At 32.3% G+C, this 21,542-nt stretch overlaps 2 protein-coding genes and 1 pseudogene across 3 annotated transcripts; 2 read left to right on the top strand and 1 right to left on the bottom strand.

Annotated features, from left to right (window-relative positions):
* The first annotated feature begins 2,424 nt into the window (after window positions 1-2,424).
* LOC125870722 (uncharacterized) lies at window positions 2,425-7,235 on the top strand (annotated as a pseudogene).
* A 159-nt stretch (window positions 7,236-7,394) lies between these two features.
* On the bottom strand, window positions 7,395-12,324 carry LOC125870694 (uncharacterized). Of its 2 annotated transcripts, none has more exons than XM_049551190.1 (3): window positions 12,170-12,324; window positions 8,108-10,406; window positions 7,395-8,016 (listed from the first exon to the last, which is right to left on the bottom strand). In XM_049551190.1, the coding sequence occupies exons 2-3, from the start codon at window positions 10,379-10,381 to the stop codon at window positions 7,732-7,734; spliced, it is 2,559 nt and encodes an 852-aa protein (XP_049407147.1). In that variant the 5' UTR covers window positions 10,382-10,406; window positions 12,170-12,324; the 3' UTR covers window positions 7,395-7,731. The 2 variants fall into 2 exon arrangements, with proteins under 2 accessions (XP_049407147.1, XP_049407148.1); XM_049551191.1 differs by lacking the exon at window positions 12,170-12,324 and adding an exon at window positions 11,311-11,444.
* A 5,620-nt stretch (window positions 12,325-17,944) lies between these two features.
* On the top strand, window positions 17,945-19,651 carry LOC125870720 (17.5 kDa class I heat shock protein-like). The gene is made up of 2 exons (XM_049551220.1): window positions 17,945-18,315; window positions 19,281-19,651. The coding sequence occupies exons 1-2, from the start codon at window positions 18,025-18,027 to the stop codon at window positions 19,473-19,475; spliced, it is 486 nt and encodes a 161-aa protein (XP_049407177.1). The 5' UTR covers window positions 17,945-18,024; the 3' UTR covers window positions 19,476-19,651.
* The last annotated feature ends 1,891 nt before the right edge of the window (window positions 19,652-21,542 follow it).

Genomic DNA, 21,542 nt, shown 5'->3' on the forward strand with positions numbered 1-21,542 from the left:
CAAATTGGTTAAATTCTAAATAATTTTCGTTAGTGATAAATAGTGGAGGTAAACATCATAGAGCCTAGAGGAACCACATGGCAAGTTATACGATGCCAAATTTAGAGGAAGATTGTGAAATCATCCTTAGTTGTATACTCTATCGAAAACGACTTTATCACTTAAATTCAAAGTCTTTAATTATGAATCAATAGGTATTTATCACAATTGGTGATCGTGATTTTATCTTTTAAATATACTTATTTTTCTCAAACGTTTTAGGATTGCTTATTGAATCGATCGGAGGGATAATTATGCTTAACAATTTGACTTATTAAATATCATATTTTAAATATACTAATCCGCTAGTCAACCAATAAGCTATCGATTGGTTCGGTGTCGGATTAGGAATTAGCGGACGGTTATCGGCGGTGTATTGGCTCCAACATTCTATGCTCCCTTCTTTCACTTTCACACACAATTAGATTGATCTCCCATCAAACAAAACATTTTTTCTAGCCCTACTTAATCTGATAAATCAGTAATTGTAAATAACAGTGTGACACATATGAAGTCTAAATTTTGAGGGTATAAGCACATTAGTATTTACTTAATAAATATACTTACGGTAAAACTATAACTACAATAATTCTTAATGGGTTAATGGTTAACCCAATAAAAAATTGAGTAATCTGCCCCGCGCCGATAAATCGTTAACTATAAAAATTTAATTAGTTGACAAACCGTTAATATGATAATCTAATACAGATAAGCCAATTTTGCGATTGACTTATCGGTTATGGTTCGATTTTGAACTACCCTAAAACACATGTTATAACCTACTTGATAATCAATTTTGGCTTACATTTAAAATAATATTTGGAGATTATTTTAAATAAATAATAGTTCATTAAATTGACCACTTATTTCAATTTTAAACTTTAAATTTGAAAGTTTGAAAAACAAGTTTTAGGATTTTTTTTCTTTTATATATTTTCACTCATAAGATTTTAGTTGTATTTCATATCTAAATCCAATTTCAACTTCAACTTTTTTATATTTTATTTTTCAAATTTCAAACAATTTATCCAAAGAGAGAACTACACAAATAGGACCTATTAGACAAAATCGTTATCTAAATTGGACTCAATCCAATATATTTATCTTGATTGAACTCACTGCCCAAACTATTCACCCAAGTGTCCCCTTGTTCTATTCACTAAATCACTGATTCTTCATCCTTAATATCATCTGAGTATGTACGTTTATATATATATTATGATTGTATCTACATATTATTATATATTATGATGATATATCAAGAAATAATTGAGCAGTTTTTATTGTCTCTTCCTCCTTGATACCATTATATATATATATACACACTCTAATGGTATCAAGGTGTAACTGAATAGTGTTTTTCACTGAAGCATTTCTTATTCCTCTTTATATAATCTGATGGCATTAACCACTAAACGTGAATTAGTAGTTAAAAAAACGGGGTATGAAAGTAAGGGGCAGCCCTTTCTATATTTATTTTTTGGAAAAGAGTCAAAATTGTCCCTGAACTATGCGAAATAGACCACTTATACCCTCCATTACATTTTGGGATCAAAAATACCCCCGCAGTTATCCCAGGAGACCACAAATACCCTCAAGAGTTAATACCCCAATTTTTTAGTGATGTGGCAAGCCACATGGGACTAATCCCTCCACCTAAGCATTGTCAACTAAGATTCACTACAAAAGAGCTTGACTTTTAGTGGCGACAAAGTCGCCACAAAATCCCAAAATATTGCCACTAAAGGTTATGAGTGATTTTTAGTGGCCACTAAGGCTCCAACAACCATTCGCTAGTAAAACCTATTTTTTCAANTTTTTCAAATTTCAAACAATTTATCCAAAGAGAGAACTACACAAATAGGACCTATTAGACAAAATAGTTATCTAAATTGGACTCAATCCAATATATTTATCTTCATTGAACTCACCGCCCAAACTATTCACCCAAGTGTCCCATTGTTCTATTCACTAAATCACTGCTTCTTTATCCTTAATATCATCCGAGTATGTACGTTTATATATATTTATATATATATATATATATATTCTGATTGTATCTACATATTATTATATATTATGATGATATATCAAGAAATAATTGAGCAGTTTTTTTACTAAAATATTGTCTCTTCCTCCTTGATCCCATTATATATATGTATATATATATACATTCTAATGGTATCAAGGTGTAACTGAATAGCATTTTTCACTGAAGCACTTCCTATTCCTCTTTATATAATCTGATGGTATTAACCACTGAACGTGAATTAGTAGTTAAAAACACGGGGTATGAAAGTAAGGGGTGGCCCTTTCTATATTTATTTTTTTTGGATAAAAGTGTTCTTTTCCCATATACAAATGCTTGTGGGTCAGAGCCCAAATATGAAGAAAACCCAGTTATTGGAAGCCCAATTACCATTTCCACCAACCAAGCACATGAGTTTCCTGTCTATGGCTACTTCCATTTCCATTGACCCATTTTCTCTTCGCCTTCAATATTCGTAAGCTTTCGAACTTTTGCTCCTTTCTATTTCTCTGAGATTTGGTTTTTCTTTAAAATTGATGAATTCTTTGACCTTTCTGTACAGATATTACTGAAGCAGTTGATGACTTGGAACTGTATTTACAATGTGGTCAGCGTCAAATTTGCAGGCTATGTCATTCAGACCTCGAATCATTCAACCTCACTTCTGCAATGACGTGAGTTTTTTTGTTTGTTTTTTTAGTCTTTCAATTTTTGTTTTTATGTGTTAGTGAATTTGGGGATACTAAGGGGAAATAGTTGCACTTGATGGCAACATCTATCTTTTTAACTTCAATCCAAGTATCTATGTTCCCCGTGTAGACCTATTGTATTGTAATTTGTAACTGAATGAGGGAGAAAAAGGGATCAACTTATAGTTAATATGCGTTTAAATATGTAGATGGTGATAGTTCAGATAGGAAAAAAGAACAATTGATAGTTGGGGTATGAAAATATGGCCGACCACCGGTAATTGTGGGAGTAAAGTTTAGTTCATTGATTAAAGGTCCTTCACTCATCCTACAATATTTGGTTTCTATAGGTAATGATTTAGCTTTTCTAGGATTTCTATAACCAACAATTGGTATTGACTTGTTTTTAATTTTTCTGCATATCGTTAGTGTTAAATTTGTATGTAATTTTAGTAGTTGGTAATATCTTATTNTTTTAACTTCAATCCAAGTATCTATGTCCTCCATGTAGACCTGTTTCATTGTAATTTGTTACTGAACGAGGGAGGAAAAGGGATCAACTGATAGTTAATGTGCGTTTTAATATGTAGATGGTGATAGTTCAGATAGGAAAAAAGCAAACAATTGATAGTTGGGTATGAAACTCGCCAAAAATGATACTCCCTCCGTCCCAATTTACGTGAGGTACTTTGACTCGGCACGAAGTTTAAGAAAGAAAGGAAGACTTTTAAAACTTGTGGTCCAAAATAAATGATAGAAATTTGTGTGACTGTAAATTATTTCATTAAAGGTAAAATAGACATTTTATAGTTAAATTGTTATATTAATGTGTCATTCTTTTGGGACTGATCAAAAAGGAAAGTAAGTCACATAAATTGGGACAGAGGGAGTAGTGTTTATGGATGATAGGCCTTCGTATTCCTTTTTAATTGAAATGAAGTCTACTTGAATTCCTAGTGATTTTAGCTTTTTTTAGTCAACTTACTTGTTCTATCTGGTCACTCAATTAATACTTTCAAGATCGTTGTTTCACACCTTTGTATTGGCGCATTTGGAGGTCTACATAGGACATGACTAAATCATCTCAAGCAGCCTTCTCTTTTTTTATCCTCTATGTGTGCTTCTTTATGTTAACATAAAGTAGTCTAACTATGGTAAATCCTTGAATATTGATACAATGGGTTCATATCGCCGACCACCGGTAATTGTGGGAGTAAAGTTTAGTTCATTGATTAAAGGTCCTTCACTCATCCTACAATATTTGGTTTCTATAGGTAATGATTTAGCTTTTCTAGGATTTCTATAACCAACAATTGGTATTGACTTGTTTTTAATTTTTCTGCATATCGTTAGTGTTAAATTTGTATGTAATTTTAGTAGTTGGTAATATCTTATTTTATGCAACATTAAAGGAAAATGTTGATATCTCATTTTCATAATCTTATTGTAGTGTGTGAAACATGTTTTTAGATTTATAGTTAGAACTTAGTCCATCCATGATTGTGTGACCCTTAACTTACTTCATTTATGACATAACTCCATCACATAACTCCCTATAGTATAAGAACAAGAGTTGAAACTCTTGAATTAAAGTGGGAGTTTAAGGAAAGAAGAGTTATGAGTGAAATGGAGTTATAAGTCACTAAGTTAACCTATAAATTGGAGTTATTTGAGTCATTCTCAACATACTGAGATTTGAGAGGTAAATTTTTAGATTAAAGACTGTAGTTGTTGTGGAGAAACGACAAGACTCCACAAGTGATCTTGTAGGAAATCACTTAGATAATTGGTGGCGGTAACATACATCGACCCTAATAGAAGGTATGCCTAATTTTGCATAAATCTCCAAGTAATTTTATTTATTCATTGGTATCAAAGCACGATATAGATGTGTATATATCTCACCATTGTATGATTAAAATTTGATGGACAACTGTATTTCATTTGAAAAATGTTGCCTGACAAAAGATTTCTGAAAAACATGGTTACACTCATAGTGCCTTGTTCATGCTGCAAACGTCAATAAAGTGCTTAATTGACTAATAGTAATGGGTAGGTTACAAACTTTGACATTATTCGATTGAAAGAAGTTGGCAAAAATGCCGACTTTTCACTAATGTCAGTTGTGTGAGACACATAATAAAGTTATTCCGAGTCAATATATAGTTTAGTGGTTTGAAAGGACAAAGCAAATCCCTTTTCACGAAGTCTAGTAGGACATGCATTTAAATTTTCTGATAAAATGAAAGAAAGAAAGTAAAAGGAAAGTAACTGGAAGTGTTTACAGTTGTGTCAAATTCTGTAACCTAAGAGGTCTCGATCTATTTATTACTATTGTTCTTCTCCTATTTAATTTATCCTATGAAGAAAATGTGTTACGTACAACTTGCATCATGTGTACACTTTCTAGCTGCATTTCACCTTTATTCTCCTACTTCAAATGCAGGGATGCACTAAGTTCAGACAACACATGTTTTTAGCTTGGTCCAGAAACAACCGAGTCGAGACCAACCACTGCCTTACTTCACATCTCCATATGCAATGTTGTGCAGATTTAGCGGACACAACTAAGATAGTTTCTGACAATTTTCCTGGAAACTGTGCTTTTGATTCAAAAGCTAGAACTTTCAGTAAGTTCTTCTTGCTTGGTTTGAAGATATCTTTAGAACTACTCCCTCTGTCCCAATATATGTGACACATTTCGCTTTTCGAGAGTCAAACAGTTTAAGTTTGACCGGAAAATATGCATGAAATCTTCAATTTTTTTGAAATGAAATTTATATATTTGTAAACTACGTAAAAAGTACTATAAGTCACAATAATTGACAATCCATAATATTTAAAAGATATATGAAAAGTTTTATTGTCAAAAATAGACTTGTTTGAATATCGAAATCCGAAATGTGTGTAATCTAGTAGATGTTTTGTCGTAGATTGAAATGCTGTAACTCATTTTTTGGAGGTCTCCAACATGTCCTTAATGCTGATGAATACAATTTTACCCTTATAAGAAAAAAAAAATTGGGACGGAGAGAGTATTGTTTATCTCTTTTTAGGATGTAGAATTATAGTTAAATAACATAAGATTGTTGAGTTCGTCAGATATACCTTATCTTATATATACCATCATTTGTTATCCTGCTAACTTAGAAGAGAGGAATATATATTGAAGATTTATGTAACTGATGACACCAACTAGTTTGGGGTTGCAAGTTGCAACATAGCTGATGTTGTTACTATTCTTGGGACTACTAGAATGGTACTACTAGCTGATGTGTTGGCATTTTCTTTTACTTGGACATCATATGAGATCGAGGATGGCATTATGGGAAAGAAAAAAGCAACGTCACTCCAACTACTTCTGTTCCTTTGCCCTTCGTAGCATCTTACAGTTATAAAATCTTCCTTATACCAGTAAGTAACCAGTGCTTTGAGAAAGCATTTTATATAGACTCCCAGTCACAGATCCCTAAATTCTTGTCATTTCCAAGTGCCTGCTTTTGTCCTCCATATTTAGCGGTAGCCGGTCAGTGCTATGGAGAAGTCTTGAAATATGTACTGTATGTAGCATGTCAGGGTTAACAGTTTGCGTCTTTCCCCTTTAATCTCTATTCTTCTATTTGGGTTACATTAGATTTCTTCTTTCTTAAGCTATAAAATTGTCTAACTGTGTATTTATCCAGAACAGAACCTTTTAGACAACCATCCCATTCGCTATTGCTGGGACGATGCCAAGTCAGGAGTGAAGATTCAGAAGGAACCTTGAGTGGCGAAAGCATCTTGCAAAATGAAGAAACACTGGCTCGAGATTTAAGGACTGCTATTAAAGAGGAGAACTATGCCCAAGCAGCAAAAATCAGGGATAGCCTCCGGCTTCTCCAGGAGAATAGTAATGCATCTGTACTAGCAGCAAATGCTCGATTTTACAATGCTTTCAAGACTGGAGATTTAGCTGCTATGCAAGCCCTCTGGTCAAGGGGTGAGAATACATGCATCGTTCACCCGGGGGTGAGTGGCATATCAGGCTATGATCTTGTAATGGGAAGCTGGGAGTTTGTGTGGGCAGAATATGATTTCCCACTTGAAATAGAGATCAGAGATGTCCAGGTTCATGTTAGAGGTGATCTCGGGTACGTCACGTGCGTTGAAATGGTCAAGACAAAGGGTAGCAGCTGGGGAAAACAGTTTGCTACTAATGTGTTTGAGAAGGTTGATGGACAATGGTTCATATGTATTCACCATGCCTCTTATATTGACCTGTAAATTGTGAACGAGAGAGCTGTTTTAGTGGGAGTGAGAAATCTTATATTATCATAGGTTTTGTAACCTATTATTATTCAGTCATACAACAAGCATATTTTGTTTGATCAAGCTATCGAAATCAGCTTATTAGAGAACATTTGAGTAACAAAAGTGCTTTTACATGTCAAATTATGGAAGCTTAGCCAAACTGCCTGAAAGCTTTTGCCATGATAAAGCTGGGATGGGACAAGCAAAGAGTGAAGGATCTTTTTCCATTTTAAATTTAGAATATACATCTGATTTTTCTTCTTCTGTTCAAATGTACAATTTATTCTTTCAAAAAGTACTTGAGCATTTAATTGTGCATAAAGATCCTGGAAGATAAAAAGATAAAATTGGAGTGTCAAATATGTATTGGATTGACCCACAACATCAAGATTATGGAAACCTGAATAACAGTAGAACCATCAACATTACCTTAGATAAAAATAAAGGAAACGAAATCCAGCCACTGTATATTCAAGAGTACTACTTTCTCTAAAACCTTTTCTACCGAGTTCATTTCTATACCTTGCGGCGTGACAGTATTTCCTTCTTTCTATAAGAGAATTTACAGCTGATCAAAGACGTACAAAATGAGAGATCGAAGATTAGACTTATTTGAACCACAGATTTTCAGTTTGCAAGATGCAATTAGGAACATGTGATGCTAAAACAGTCTCTCAGAATTCCCTAGATCCTTCCAACAGGGGAGGGGGGTGGAGATGACACATATCTTTGAGGGACTTGTCCTTGGACTGCGGTTGAAGCCTTTGTCCCCCTCGTGGCATCTGAAGAAGCTTTCTTCTGTCCTAGCGATCCAATATCAAAGATGTCAGCTAGTTTATGACTAGTCAGGGCAGAGACACATATGGAGAATGCCTCTAGCAAAGGAACTGATGAATCAAATTCGACAGAGTAAAGTCCATTCTTGAGTGGTGCCATACTGAAGATAGGCTTGCTCCTCCGATCTCCTCCCTGTGAAGAAGCATTGGTAACCAAATATTATTCAAGAATTATCAAGAGAAGCAGCAAACAAAGTGAAATTAAGTTTGACACAAACAAGTACCTGAATCAAAAGGTTTAGAAAATCTTGGCTCCTGCAATTCTTATCCTGTTCAAGTATCTTTAGCTTGCAACCAACATCCCACCCTCCACAATCACATAATCCACCAGATCTCCATCGTTCAAGTAATGATGAAGGAGTTCCATCATTTGGCAGGTTATGTGTACCACCAGGAAGAATGACTACAACATCACTGTATGTTTCACAGGTCTCTCCGGGTAATTGCTGCATACCTTCTTGTTTATATTGACTTGAGTTCATAACGACAATGGCAGCAAGCTCTCTCTTTTGACAAGAATCAGGGACTTGCTTTTCCACCTGTCCACAATCAATGCTATACAAGATAGATTCCCTTTGCACAGATATGCTTTTCTGCTCATGTACACTTGAGTTTTGAACTTCAGAACAAGAAATCTCCATCTGGCCAATAACTTTATAACCAAAGCCAGCACTTTTCTCTTTTGGTCCATGGCTCATCCAACCCCCACTCCTCCTTTTAATTTCATGGACTGCATAGAAAGCATAAACCAAGCTACTTCCACCCTTCCCGGACGTTGGTAACTTCTTGACAGCTGCAACAAGAATGCCACCATCATCATCAACCACAAGTTTAAAAGTTGGAACTCCATCCTTAAGTGAAAGCTGTAGAAGAGCCTGAAGAGTTGAGGGGAGATGCTTTTTCACATGAACATATTTGCTATGGTTTTTAGTGGGCAAAGTATTGCCATTTGAGTTTCCATTAGAAAATGGAAATGTCTCAGCTGAATGAACACCCTTAGGCTTCAGTAATGGATCTAGGAGTCTTCTCAAAGGACTAGATCTTCCTCTGATATTAGCATTTGGCTTCTCCCGATTACTGAGATCCGCACTGGAAGAAGCTCCTGCTGGGCCAGACTTGGGGATGTTATTTGTACTATTCAATGGTGGAGCAGCCGAGGACTCCTTAAAACTGAAACTTCTGCTCATTCGACTAAGACTAAAGCTAAACCTCTTATTAGGGGATGGATGTCTTCCCTTCACCACTGCCTGCTCTGCAGTGTCCAAATCTGCTCTCTGCGAAGTATCAGCTGGGACTCTCAATTCTACATCAGATTTATTGTGTTTCAGACATTTGGCATCAAATGAAGAGCGACTAGTTATCCTCTCATTTTGACATGGGGATGAGCATAAATCTGTTATGTCCCGAGCACTGGACAACTGGCGTTGCTTCACATGAGACTCTGTATTCGTTGCAGAGCTTGCAGGCAGAGGACATGAATGTGGAACAGCAAGCAGTTCACTAGAGAAGGAATCCAGAGAAGAACAATCAGAAAATCCCGTCCTCATCGCATCAGCTGGTTGCTCATCAAAAGATGTTCTCGATTCTGAGAATTGAGAGGCCTCCGTACTTGTTTTTGAACGATGTTTTGGAACCAAGAGAACAATATTCTTAGGTTCAGCAGCATAATTTTGGGAACAAAGGTTGTCTTCATTGTCAAATTTGATCTCGCTTTTACAATCTTGAAGACGGTTTGTATGACTACAAGGAACACTGACATTCTTAATCGGTACCCAGAACAAATCTTCTTCATCTGGTTTCAGATTTTGAACAGAATCACGGTCCATGTATTTGCCAATATTTAGTTCAGAATTGCGCCTGCGAGGTGGTACCTCCTTCATAAGACGTTGTTTATGCTTACCATGCTTTGTGGGGCACCGTGTAGTTTGCATATCCTGGATCCGAATACACTCTGATTGGGATTGCCGCACGGGTTCTGCAAGCTTTTGTTCACAAGATGGAACGCTCGGTAATGGCATTTGCTTTCTCTGAGAAGAGATGCCATAAGCTTTGGGAGGCCTAACAGCAACAAATGAAGAACTACCTGATAACGTTTTACGATGACAGCTTGCAGGCATACGTTCATTATACTTCCATTTCTCCAGACGCTCCCAATCAAGGACTCCGAAATTCAAAGCCTTTCCTTGAATATTCTTTCCTTTTTCCGCGTGCTGCAGATAACCTGGCAAATTGGACATGTACTTGACAAGCTCGTCATCTTTATTTTCCTTACTCCCTAACCACTGGTTTTGGTGATCTCCAGAAGAGGTCAATTGTGAAACATTCTGATTGACCGTCTTGCTTAAGCCATGATGCCTGCTAATGTATGGTTTATCTTCTGTGCTTTCAACTTTATACTTGTCTTTGGGCTTTGAACTTTGATTTGCTAGGGATGATTTAATCTCTTTTGCAGCACTGGAGCTTTCATGATGACGTCTAGTTTCTAGTCGGTGCCCCATTTTCAAACTTCAATTACATTCTTTACTGCAAAGGGAAAAAAAGGTCTTAGTATATTTGAAAGACATAAAATAAAAATCACAACAGAGACATGCTACAACATCCATTACTCAATGTATCACTAGGAAAGAATTTGAACGTTATGCCCGACCACAAGGACTCCTATAGAAGACAAATGCACAAAAGAGTTGGAAGGACTAAGCAAACTAGTAACACAAGAACTCCTAGACAAAATATTCATCGTACTTCTTGAACCAATATGAAATCATTCAGGCCTAAAAGAACAACAGACTTCTAGTGAGTCGGATGTTTGACAGAAAACGGTAGCTTTATCAAGAGCAAAGGAATTGTGCGAAGTATGCAGAGTAATGACCTGAACTGAATGTCGACCCTGATAAAAATGAAAGTGTTAGCAGACCAATAAACTAAAATACTTCAAGTCAGTGGTCAATATCGTTTTCTAGCAGTAAGCAATCAATAATTCAGCTTCTTTAAAATAGACAATTTGCCAACTATACGAGTATACCGGAAAAGGGCCAGACCAAAAGGGTCTATTATACGCCGCCATACCTTAACCAGTTATGCCAATTCCATGTTCACAAGCAATGAATAGAACCTAAATCAAACAGGACAACTGATGGATTTGCAGAAGTACTAAGAGAATTCGAGCAAGTGCAAATGCTGAAATCTCATCATTTCTAGTAAATGCTGCAATCAGCCTTCTATGAAGTTGACACAAGAACTATAACTAAATGAAGCTTTAGAATCACGTTTCGATTCTTACATACTATACTTTCAAAGAAGATTTGTATATAGATAAATAATAAGAATAAAAACATAGAAATAGAAATATGGAACTACTAAAACCAGCCAAAAGCATTTGCTTAGCAACCCAATAAGACATATTTTCTTCACAATGAAAAAGCATGACCTGACAAAAGTGAGAAAATCAAATCCTAACTGGAGTACTGGACCAAAAGTATCAAAACACCATCTTTTTCTGAGTCTTCAACCATAAGATTCTGTGTATCTGTAACATAAAGCAACACAATCCCCACAACTTTAACTTACAGATTGAACATTTCCCACCCAGCTGGACCCAAAGTGTCATGAATCTAATTCATTGTTCAACATTTCAATCCACTCACTAAAAAACAACAGTTCAACTGAAATGGTATTTTTACATGAAAGTTGTCAATTGAAAAAAAAAGCCTAATTTCTGAAACAAGATCTGAGAGTCAATAATCACAAGTGTTAATACAGTTGAATAAAATTCAAACCACCTTACAGATCCAGTAAAATGGAGCTCACAAACAATATCTAAGGCTCACACTCACATAAAAAGGAATGTTATACCACATACCACAAAAAAATATCAAGAAATGTAGACCCATAATGCAACATTTTTAGTGGTAACAAAGAAAAGACAAAAAAAGAAGAAGATAAAATCAAGAAAATACAGACCCATAAAACCACAACATTCAAGATTTTGAGTGGGTATAAAAGCAAAGACCCCCCAAAAATAAAGATTCACCAAAAATGAAGACCCATCACACAATATTCATGGAAACCCCATTTCAAGATTTAGTGTGATAAAAAGGAAAAAGACAAAAAATCAAGAAAATGCAGACCCTTAACACCACAACATTCACTTGAAAAAAAAAAAAAAAACCCCCCATTCCAAGATTTTGAGTGGGTAAAAAGCAAAGAGAAAAAAAAATGCAGACATGTAGCAACAATATTCATGTAAATCCCATTTCAAGGAGATTTGCAGAAATGAATGTACTTACAGTAAAGGCAAAGAAAGGAATAGCAGAACAGAACAGAGCAGAGAGAGTTCCAACTTCCAAAGCTAAGGAAAATCTACTTGGAATGGCATGAAACGTTTTCTTGAAAAGGAGAGAGAAACTGAGTATATACTCCAAAGTTGATATATACATATACGTATAGAGAGAGAAAACCCCGCGAAAATCTAGAGAGAGAGAAACAGAGGCGTTTCGTTTTCAATCGAACGGTGCAAAGTGGAGTGGGCCAGGGTAGGAGTGTCCGTGTGGGCCCTTCTGTTATTGGGCCCCATTTATTTGACATGATTTCAACTTCACGAATCCCTAGGCCCAGATTTCTGATATCAGTGGGCCCTTCTCACGGTAGGAACGCCCTGTGCCAATAATCACATCATATTTCGAAAGTTTTTCAATTACTATAAAATATTTAAATTTATTTTCGAATACATTCATTGATTGTTCAATACATTATTTAATGAGAGATGTATTTGAGAAGGAATAAGGTATATGGATGTATCTAAATGAGGAGGGATGTATCCGAGAGAAATTTTTTATAATAATTTAGAATTTTAGAGATTATGACATTTTAAATTGTGTATTTATGTGATTTTTCTATAAAAAAAAAAAAGAAGATGAAGAAGCTATTTTCATAGTTTTTAGTAGTTTCTTATTCTTCGATTATTATTGTTATTTATATTGTACAATCGACATGGAGTAATATACAAATGGATTTGTTAATTTGACTTTAGAAAAGTATGTAACACAGCATAAACTACATCAATGTATTTTTTTCGTTTCGAATTATTAAAAGTGGTTCAAAATTTTATTACACTTTTAATTTGAATAGCATCAAACTACAATGAAAATGATATGAAGGTATAATAAACAAGTTGGTGATTTACAAGAAAAAAAAAAGTTGGGTAGAGAATAAACTAAGTTACAAGTTATATCTTCCTTAACATACACAAAACAACTTCATAATTCATGACTCATGACTTGGTGGAAAAATAAGAATAATTTAAGCAACCATAGGAATTATTATTTTATTTTTTTTAAAAAAAAAAAAAAAACATGTGAAATCCTGCAATATATGACTTTCTTACACACATATTATTTTATTCTCTTCCCTGGAGGAAAGGGTACCTTATTTGTCCACACATAAAAACATTGAACTAGTTTGACAGAAAGCTTTTTGGACATATATATAGTGTGGATGAAAGAAAAATAATTTAACCAATGAGATCATGCAAATTATGGATAATATGCATGGACAATATTAAATATTTTTCCACTATCAAGTCAATTTAACAATTTCTAGTAGATTATTGCTTGTCGTGTAATGCTAATATCTTGCTTATATATGTATAACAGTAAAAATAATTTTTAACGACAATAGATCGCTGTCAGAAAGGGGATCTTCTTGGTCAATTGAAGTAGTTTATGGACATAGTGTGGATAAATCGTTGAAATAAGAGGCCTACACTGTTTTATTCATTTGTCTATTTCCATTATTTGTATGTAGATACGACAATTTAAGGCATGGTGAATTTGAAGCTGGCTCTTTTGGACTTTTTTGGTGCTAGAAGTTGAAAAATGTTCCTAGGCAATCTTTTATTTTTATTTTTGTGTAACAATTATATAAGCCATTTGCACGTTATTTTATTGGGATCAAGTATTCTTAATGAAATTATCAATTACACATTTAAACTATACTTTTTTTAATTTATTTATTTCGTATTATTTACACCTAAACTATGTGGAGATCATAATACCTCCCTGCAATGAAATGTAGTGTAAAATAATATGTGTAGATATAACTTTGTATTCAATTTTATTCTCTTGGTTTAATATATATAACAGTTGATAATCTAATGGGTTTGTTTTTTCTTCTTAAAGAAGGTATCCAAACTATGGCATTTATTATGATTAAATATATTAATTATTATATGTATATGTAAAGAAATATCTGACTTATTTGGTCTCTTTCTTGAATTGTCTGAAAATATGTGTAGTAGCTGATTTTCGGGGAAAGTGATTACTGATTTGGAAATAGCCACATAAAAATTGCGAAATTTTTTTTCCTTTTTCCATTATCTTTTTTTCATTTGGTGTTCGATACCTATATTGAAGTCCTATTAAATCTGAATTCATGTCGAGAAATTTCATTGTAGAGGTGAAACGCTATCTAATAAAGATGATTTCGTAATTAGGGAACTTGAACTGAGACCTATGATTAAAAATGAAGGCGTACTTACCCCTCCACCATTTCTTTACTACTCCGGGAAGAAACGTTATTGTCCATAAAAATATACTCCCTTTATTTTATTGGTTTGATTTTGATTCGAAATTTCATAAAGTAATTTTTAAAAAAAATTATAATTTGAAATATTTAAAAATAAAATATTATTAAAAAACAAAAAATTCTTTTAACAATAATAATTAAAAAAACAAATAAATTAAAACGGTAGTATATTTGGTCCTAATTTGGCGCCAGTGGGAGGCTAAATGGTCAAAAAGGAATTATAATAGTAGTACAAGTAATTATTTTTTAAAACAAAAAAAAAGTGAATGACGTTTTTTGCGGCACATGTTTCCAGAAAAGCCACGTCAAATAAATTGATGTTGAAAAGACCTAATAGGCTAATAATAATAATAATATATTATACTCCCTTCGTTTTTTTTATATGTCATTCTTATTATAAATAATTAGGTTATACTAATACTTATCATTTCATAAAATCAATGCATAAATTACAATATTATATCTATTTTTATTCTTGTGAGTTATTAGCCTTAAAAATATATATTTGACTAACATAGAAAAACTAATATAATTCATGTTTATTAGTCAAATTAATAAACCAAAATAAATTAATTCATATTCTTTGATTGAAATTTGATTTAAAAAAAAAGAAAGATAAAATAATAAATTTATTTAATTTCTTAATACACGTGAAATAAAGAATGTTGACAAATAAATATGAACTTGATGTTGTAACAGAGGTTGGTTCAATGTCTATAATTTACTTTTTTTCTAACAATACTCTATTTAATTATGATTATGAATAGGACTTTTGAATAGATATCATAGTGTAGTGTTCTTAAATTTCATCATAAATGAAAATGAATAATGCACCAAAGCTTAATTTTCACTGATCAAAAGTCGCTTTCTCTGTTATTTGAAATGAATACAATAATTAATTATATCTTTCTTGATTCTATGTCCTAAATTTGCGCGGGAAAAGAGTTGAAATTATTATATTAGTTTTTATTTGTTCATGATGAATTTTGCAAAAGAAATAATAAATAAAGTGTATATTTTTTTTTATGATATTCATATTTGTTGTATATAGTCTAAATGAACTTACGAGATGCAAATTTGGAATCAGTATTATAAATTAGAGTAAATAAACGTGTCAACTTTTATATCCTATTGGCTTTTCACATCTAAAAGTTGGACACTAAATTAAAAAAAATTAACGCCACAAGTGATCATAATGTAAAGTAAACCAAAGTTGGCTAATTAATTAAGCTTCACGTAAGTGGTTGATAAAAAGATTAAAGAAAAAAAAATGATGAAAAATGAATTTGGCACGCCTAGTGTGAAATAATCCATCATTACTTTTTTATATTATCTATTCATTACTTTTGCCTTTTCTTGTTTTTAAATGATGCCAATCTTGTAATGCATTCGTGTTCCATGGTCAATGTGTAAACATTTTGATGGAGTGGTATGTAATCCTAAAAGAGATTTTGGTTAGGTTTGATCGAGTTATAATTGTGGATTTATTAGCAGTAAGAGTCGTGATAAACATGATAAAGTGATAAGTACTTATTCATCCTTAATTAAGAGTCTTAGGATCACTTACCAAATATGTAACCATATTTGTTAGGGAACGCTTAATTAAGTACCCCTCAATAAGGGACTTTTCGACAAGAATTCAGATTCAGTCATACTTTAATAGACACCCCGTGGATCCCCAAACATTTTTTTTATTGGTTTGGAAAGATGAAATTGGAATGAGTAGTTTTGAGTCTTTTATGAGAATTCATTCATATACAACTGGTGTTATTATATTCCTTTTATATTGCAAATGAATGGTTGAATATAGTTTGCTTGAAGGTGAAGCATATGTGTAATCATGAAATTCAGATACTTAGCTTTTTTACTTGCATAGAATTTGCTAAAAATCCTCTAGGTACCTTTTGAGAATAATTTATGGTGAAGCTTAATCCTCATGATTTGTGAAATTTATATAGAATCAATTTATAAATAAAATATTACTCCTAACAAAGACGTAGCATAGGTTTATAGCTGCATGGAGTAATTAATGCACATTGAGGTTTGTCTATTAGAAAATAATAGCAACAAAAGTGGGTGAGCATTGTTTAGTGTGAATAGACTCGGACCGTAAGAGTCTATTGTATGTAGTGTTATTTATGGTTTAACGAATTTTCTTTTAAGTAAAATCCCTTTCTTTAAATCTTTTTAGTTGGGACAAAAAATTCAGGACCATCTCTTATTAAGGTCATTCTCGTAAAATCATCTGATCAATTTATGATAGCCAACATTCATATTTTAATTAATTAAATTACTCATTTTGTACCAAAAAAGTTTGTACAAAAAAAAAAAAATAGTTCAAAACATTTATTACTCTCTCTTTTAACTGGTTTCTTCAATTTCTCTCCAACTTTATTTCTCATTATACTTGTCTGATAAACACTCTTTTTGTTATTTTCATTATTTTTTCGAGTTCGTCGAACAAAACACCATGTTGTTTGTGATTTATTTTGGTTAGGTGATATTAATTTTTGTTGAAACATGTTGTTGAGTTTCAATATCAATTTTAAATCGAGACGATTTAAAGAAGATTGGAGTTGATTTTAGATTTAAAATTCAAGATCGAAAATGATTTCATCCGTGTATATTCCACTATAGATATGTATATATGTGAATATCTCATTGTATCTCCTGTATCATCTATGTATATGTAAATACCCATAAAAATTTGTGTGTGATAGTTGTGGACATGATACGGTAAAACATTTATCATCATGTAAGAAGCAATAACTATATAAATACCTTACCCTTTAACTTTTGAAAATTCATATTACTATATGATATTCCATTTGGATGGAATGGCATAATTAAAGTTGTGAGCGGAAAAGAAAAGTATAGATAGATAGATTGAACAGACGATTTAAATTATTCTTGATTTCTTGTACTATTAGGATCATTTGGTTGGAACTGTTAAAGAATGTCAAAAGTTCACATTGGTGGTTAATGAGATGGATTGACTTCTTATAAGGCTCGGGCAAATTCTCCTCCCTATGAGGCATGAGCTATCTTTTGGGGTGTGAGTTAGGCCTAAAAACTAATATAATTACAAGTTATCACATAATAAGTTATTCCATCATGTATATGAGATAACTTATCCCATCACCAAAGCATAAATGATAAAATAAATAATGTATATGGGATAATTTATCTCGTCATTAAGACATAATACATGAGTATCTATTAATACTTCTAATCAAATGCACAATAAAATAGTCATGCATTTTATCATGGTATTATTAATGTTGATAACATCGAATATTTGAATCCTGTTTTCCACGTTATCTCCATCACATCCTTAAAGGAATTCAATTCTCTTTTAATTTTAGCCGTAAAATAATTCCACATTACACACCATCTCCTTTAACTTTAAAAATTCCATTTCTTAAAATTTGTAACTCTTTACCCTATATAAATACCTCACCCTAACCCTATTATTCATGATAATTCTACTAAACTCCACAAATCACATTAAATTTATTAAATATCTTATAACTAGAATTCCTCTTTTTTTCGATAAACGATGCGATCCTCAATTCAAAAAGAAACGATACCAAGAAGTTATGAACAACAAGTTCATGATCCTTATTTCAATCACTACGCACCGTTTTATTCAAACAATGTGTACGACCTTTTTGGTCGTGATAAAGGTTGGAATTATAATTTCCACGAATTTTATGACGAAAATACTTCAAAATTACCGTCCAATCAGCTACCTGCAAAGCTGATGAAAATACAGCATAAAGAAGCAATAGAGGCACATTTCTTTAGGTGTCAATTGTATGGCTACAATGAAAGACATGTCAAAATACAGGTAATCAATTCTTTAGATTCGAGTTAAAAACACATCTAAACTATATTTTATTTTTTTTCAGTTTCATAGCTAAATTATTGAAGATGCGCTCATTGATTAGTTTGAAAAAACACACCTGAGCTAATATGTGTTGATGTGTGTATTGAACGGACAAAACAATTCATCTTGACAAAAATTAAATAAACTATTAGTATTAATTAAAAATAATGATTAAAATATTACGTCCCAAATAAATAAATAATTTTTTTTTAAAATATAAAATTTAAAACATTTTTCTTACCCCTTTCCCTTCCATAAAAAAAAATAATTAGAGATAGAAAAAAGTTCTATCCCACCCTCTAAAAGAAGTTTAAATATAGATAATTTCTTTTACAGAAAAAGTTCAAAAATGCGAGAAATAAACAAAAAGGTCTTATGTTTATAGTTTGGTTGAAAATATCCTTGTCGTTAATATTTTAATCTAAAAAATATCTTTGTCATTGATAATTTAGTCCAATGCTCCTATTGTTATTAAATGGATAAAAATGTCATTCTTCTTTGGGAAAAAAGACAAACATACCTCTGAACTATTATAAATAGTATGCAAATATCCTCCGTCATACTTTACGACATTGTTGCCCTTGCCGTCCAAAACTAGAGCATATATACCCTTTATACTAACGGACATACACGTGTCATAATCTTTTCCACTGATCTGACATTTATTTAATATTAGATCGACGGATAAGATTACGCTTCCGTTAAAGTGAAGGGCATATATGCTCTAGTTTTTGGACGGCAGGGGCACCAATGTCCCAAAAGTATGATAGAGGATATCTGAATACCATTTACAATAGTTCGGGGTATATTTGTCCTTTTTCCCTTGCTTTTTTTTACGTGACTATAAGGATATAATTATCTTTTTTTCCTTTCTGTAATGTAAAGTTAATTCAGTTGAACCCATTGATTGTATGTTATATCCGCAGGTGGATGACAAAGTATTGACGATTAGTGGGAGAAAAAGGTATAGGAAATTCTCCACATCCTTTCAACTACCTGAGAATTCTATGCCTAATTCTTTTCAGAAATCAATGAACAGAATGGGAGTGGTCACTATAACTGTTCCTAAGATGGAAATTGGCAGGATCAACCACGGGCATCAATTAATTAATATAAATTAATAAATTTAAAAGGTTGATATATTATTATGATCTCAATTATATTTTATAGTATAGTATCATATTGTGGAATGAGAAGTAAAAATAAAGAGAAAGTAAAAAGAAGTGAGTTTGGGTTATGCTTGTGCAATATTATTAGTAATTACAACATAAATAAAATGGTATTTCTATTTCTTATTGTTTCATTGTTTTTTAATTTCCATTCTGAGCTAATTAATTTGTTGTTTCGATCGTTATTAATGTTGAAGACCTACTTAAGTGATTAAAATTAAAGTATGTTTTTTTTAAAAAAAAACACTTTTGACTTTCAAATGAGATTATACAAGTTACTAATAAGATACCATAGCTTGACAAGAATGATAACAAAATTAAAATAGATTAATAACAAAATTCATCTGTATCCTTAATAATCTAATAAAAAAGAGTAATATTAATTCAGAAAGTTACAGTCTAGTATATATGTTTTTATATATTTTAGCAAACACCTACAATTAGTATCGATCAACGGTCCAAAAATGAAAAAAAGTTCAATATTAATTGAGATCAAAAAATAAATTAAGATAATTTACTTTTAAAAGTTCGATAAAAACTTCTTTTTCAAGAAAATAATATGAATCTTCAATTCCGATTATTCTATTTTTATAGGAATTGATAAGATATGAGAAATACTTTGACGCTATTCAGTTTCATACTAATATATAGTTATATATTATATAGAAATTATTCCGATTTCAATGAACTTATAAATTAGAATATAGGAAAATAATAGTGAATATCATGTATATTTATCAAATATAATATTATATTTGATGATATACACACATGATATATACTTTCATAGGGGAGAAAACTTTACAATTGTTGATTCAATAATCTGCAAATTTTCACTTGGCTAGAAGAGTTGTTGTAACTCGTAAGTTCTTCAATGAATGAATATTTATTCGCAATCAATAATAGGTGAATGTAAGTCAACTCGACATTAAGATATGCTTTAATACAAATGAAGTAATAGTGTAGGTGGGTCATCGGAGGGTTGCTAACTCACGGTGGATAAAACTTTGACTTCTTTAGAAAAATCAATGTAGATTTGCCCATGATATGTTGGCTCCTTTATTGTGGGTGTGGGACTAACATATAAAAGAACATATATTTTATCGTCATCAATTTTTACTTCATGGATTTGATATATCAACAAGTCAATTAACTTTAAATTGAACAGAACTACGAGAATATAAAAGTCATTATCCAACTCTATTTGTTTCTAACAAGGCCATTTTCAAATTTTGAGAGCCTTGCCATATGCATGATATTGGCGTAAACCAACATAAATGTTAATGATGGGCCTCACATCGGTGTAAAATCATGAAATCGGTAAAGAAAAAAATTGTCTCACGACACCCTAAGATTCTTCCTTCCAAGTTACAATGCCTAAAAATAATAGGAAAATTAATTTGAAATCCCAAGTCGTGAATATTTCACAAACAAACAACTTTTGTTATTGCTTAAAAAAATCTTACAACATTACAAAATACTCATATATATCTCAAATTAAAACCCCAATCAAGAAAACAAAAAAATGCCACTCAAAGCTCATGCTCAATTGTTATGTAAATAAAAAAAGACAAAAGACAACATTAATTATGTAATTAATTAGTCACTAATTAATCTCAATGGTGTTAGCCTCAGATTTCTTAATCTCTTGTTTAGGAATTGTAACAGTAAGAACACCATTCTCCATACTAGCTTTCACTTCATCAATCTTAGCATTTTCAGGTAGCCAAAACTTTCTATAGAACTTGCCACGTGGCCTCTCGACGTGCCTCCACGTCTCATTTTCATTCTTTTGATCTTCTTTATTATAATCAACATCCTTAATCTCACCACTAATTTGGAAGACCCTTTCATCCTCAACTTCAACTTTGACTTTCTCTTTGTTTAATTTGTTTAATCTATGAAGATCAACTTTGATGATATGAGTCAATTAGGCTAAGGGGTTGGAAAATGGTGTTTAGCAATTGAGGAATTAGTGCCATTTTTGAAAATTTGATGGTAGCTGGTGAAATGATCGAG

Source organism: Solanum stenotomum, chromosome 7 (genome assembly GCF_019186545.1).
Source record: "Solanum stenotomum isolate F172 chromosome 7, ASM1918654v1, whole genome shotgun sequence".
Classification (NCBI taxonomy): domain Eukaryota; kingdom Viridiplantae; phylum Streptophyta; class Magnoliopsida; order Solanales; family Solanaceae; genus Solanum; species Solanum stenotomum.

What these genes read in the sequence shown, in the direction of transcription:
- LOC125870694 (XM_049551190.1), bottom strand. Translation starts at nt 10,381, where the DNA reads ATGGGGCACCGACTAGAAACTAGACGTCATCATGAAAGCTCCAGTGCT. An exon ending in TTCTAAACCTTTTGATTCAG is followed by an intron (nt 8,017 to 8,107) that starts GTACTTGTTTGT and finishes GCTTCTTCACAG; the next exon opens with GGAGGAGATCGGAGGAGCAA.
- LOC125870720 (XM_049551220.1), top strand. Translation starts at nt 18,025, where the DNA reads ATGCGATCCTCAATTCAAAAAGAAACGATACCAAGAAGTTATGAACAA. An exon ending in AAAGACATGTCAAAATACAG is followed by an intron (nt 18,316 to 19,280) that starts GTAATCAATTCT and finishes TTATATCCGCAG; the next exon opens with GTGGATGACAAAGTATTGAC.